We start from the raw sequence: 2,771 nt of genomic DNA on the forward strand, positions 1-2,771 counted from the left end.
GCCCTGGGCACTGTGCCCTCCCCGTGGGGTCCCTGGCAGCTGGGGTGTGGCCCCCGGTTCCCGCTGCCCCTCACCTGCAGCTGCAGTTCCAGCGCCCTCACGTGCTGCAAGGCCTCCATGGCTCCCTGGACCAGAGCTAGGAGAGAGAGAAGGGGGGATGGAGCCCCTGCCCCTCAGGCCACGCCCACAGGTTCCCCAGCTGGGCCTCCTCAGCCCTCAGGTGCTGGGCAGGGTCGGACAGGGGTCAGGCCAGGCCTGCAGCTCCGTTTGAGGCTGTGGGGCCAGAGGAAGGAGGAGGAGCGGGGGCAGGAGCCCCTTGGGGGTGCAGGCCCAGGTGAAGCCTGCAGGACAGCTCTGGGCGCCAGTGGTGGCCCCATGGGGGGCCTGGGTCACCGTGGGGCATCCTGGGCCCTAGAGGGGAGCAGCAAGCTTGGTTCCGGGGTCCCAGAGCGAGCTGCCTCTCTAACAGTGAGCACCCATCCCACGCCCCCAAGTCCGACGTGCCACACAGATCTGGACAGACATGCCCGAGACCGGCAACGGGCCTGTCCTCTGTCTACCACAGCGAGGCCGGAGTGGGGGCCCCGCCGATACTGCAGCTGGCGAGGGAGGAACCTGGGTCTCCCCAGGACCCCTGTGGGTGCCTAGCAGTGAGCCCCTTTAGCATCCCCAGCCCCAGCCTGGGAGGCCAATGCCCCATCTTCCAAGGCCTGTGGCTGGGCACGGCCCACGGGGAGCTCAGCCCATGGGGAGCACGGCCCGCGGGGATCACTGGTGTCCGTGGGGCTGTGGCCAGGGTGTAGGTGACACGCAGCATGAGGCGGGGAAGGGGGACCTGAGCACACCCCCAGGCAGACCTGGGCCGACCCGGACGTGCCTTCCTTCCTGTCTCCTCTGGGCTCACCTGCAAACTCGGGCACCTGCGCATCTTCCACCTCAAACAGCAGCTCATCGTGGATCTGGGCAACCAGCCTGAAACACAGAGCCCGGGGTGTCAGCCTGTGAGGGTACCCCACGCGGTCAGTCAGGACCCCATGCGGTCGGGCACCGCTGGCTGCCCAGCGAGGGGGCATCCATGGGGCGTGTGTACGGGGCACATTGTGGCACAGGGTGTCGGAGAGGAGGTGGCCCAGCGGGGAGTGGGAGGACCCGCGGGCCCTGCTGCCTGGGTCACCCCGTTGTCACAGGATGGCCTCCCAGGAGGAGGGGCACAGCGGGCGGGCAGTCCAGGCAGCTGCTGAAGAGCCCCTGAGCCCCTTGGGGAGCCGGGCCCTGACGGGTTTAGTGCAGCCTCTGGCTTGGCGTGGGCCCTGTCTGCAGTTAGCCAGGCGGGCAGCGTGGGTCTCGCCTTCTAAGGAACTCCGAGCCCACGGCACTGCCTGCCACAGGCAGGAGCCTGGGGACAGGCCCTCGTCTGAGAGCTGTGGTGCTCACACCTCAGGGGACGCTGCGCCCCGACAACCTACGAGTGATGGGACGGGCAGTCCCCTCCATGCACTCTCATGCTGAGGGGACATTCCCATGCTTCTAGCTGGAAGCTGGGACACAGGAAGCACCGCGGAGGGGCCTCGCCCATGCCTGTCCGCGGCTCTCTGCTGACTGGCACCTGCCCCGCGGCCTCAAGCCCCTGTGCATCACGCTCAGGCCCTGCACCTGCATCGAGGCCTCAAGCCCCTCTGTGCGTCACGCTCAGGCCCTGCACCTGCATCGAGGCCCCCTGCGTAGCCCCTGTCCACCCCTGAGCGGCCGGAGCTGCTGCGGACTCTCTGCCCTTCGCCTTTTCCCCTGGGAAGGCTGGGTCCTGCCCCCGCGCCTCCCCAGGCCCGAGGCACCCCTCACCCCAGGCCCCTTTGGAGGCTGAGAGAGTGAGGCCACAGGCGCCCTGGGCTGCGGGGCGGGAGGCGTGGGAGGGGAGGGGCTGCCCTGGGGCGGGCAGGTGAGCACCTTTGGCCCCGCACACCCTGCTGTCCTCGCACTCAGGGCACTGAGGCCGCTGCTGGCCGGGATGCAGGCGGGAGCCTGGTTCCTTCCTAGAGGTCCCGGGCAGGTCCAGCTACGTGAACGTGGTCAAGCGTTCCCACAGGCCTGTCCACAGGTCGCCAACATGACCACTGAGCCAGAGATGGGTGGACACACCCCGCCTTCCTGCTCCGGCCCGTGGCAGCGAGGGGGACTGTCCTACAGCTGCAGCCCATGGAGCACCCGGGCGACGGGACACACACTTGGCTCCTGCGGCTTTGGGCAGACTCAGCTCATACAGAGCCGCAGTCCCTAGACCCAGCCTGGACCCTCCTCTGCTCTGGAAGAACAGGCCACGTTCAGAAAATAGAGAGAATGAAGCGCCGCCAGTCCCACGCCGTCTGGTTTTCTCAACCACACGATGCGTTTGCTGTGACAGCATCCCCGACGCGCAGGAAGATACCCAACTGGCTGTCAGCTTCCGGGTAAGACTGTGTCTGCTCCCCTCAGCTCTGTCACCCAAGGACCCCAAATCCTCACACACCAGCCCCTTTACCAGCCCCACAAAACCCGAAACAGGCCAGGCTTCCAGACCGCACCTCCCCCATAGAAGCGCCTGCCGGGGGTGAGCTCTCCCAGGCTGCCCTCCCCTCCCACCGACCCCACAGAGGACAGTGAGCCGGACACGCGGAGAGCCGGACGCGTCGACATTGAGCCGGATGCGTGGACAGTGAGCCAGACACGTGGACAGTGAGCCGGATGCGTGGACAGTGAGCCAGACACGTGGGGAGTGAGCCGGAGGCGTGGACAGG

General features: G+C 67.7%; 1 protein-coding gene across 1 annotated transcript in view; it reads right to left on the reverse strand.

Annotated features, from left to right (window-relative positions):
* The window catches only part of POLN (polymerase (DNA directed) nu), an 84,769-nt gene that overhangs the window by 1,417 nt on the left and 80,581 nt on the right, over positions 1-2,771 (reverse strand). The window contains exons 23-24 of the mRNA XM_015558420.1: positions 905-972; positions 75-136 (exon numbers count right to left, since the gene is read on the reverse strand). Coding sequence (XP_015413906.1) covers positions 75-136; positions 905-972 — 130 coding nt within the window. The remainder of the gene's footprint in view (positions 1-74; positions 137-904; positions 973-2,771) is intronic.

The sequence above is a fragment of the Myotis davidii genome, unplaced genomic scaffold (assembly GCF_000327345.1).
Source record: "Myotis davidii unplaced genomic scaffold, ASM32734v1 scaffold693, whole genome shotgun sequence".
NCBI lineage: Eukaryota > Metazoa > Chordata > Mammalia > Chiroptera > Vespertilionidae > Myotis > Myotis davidii.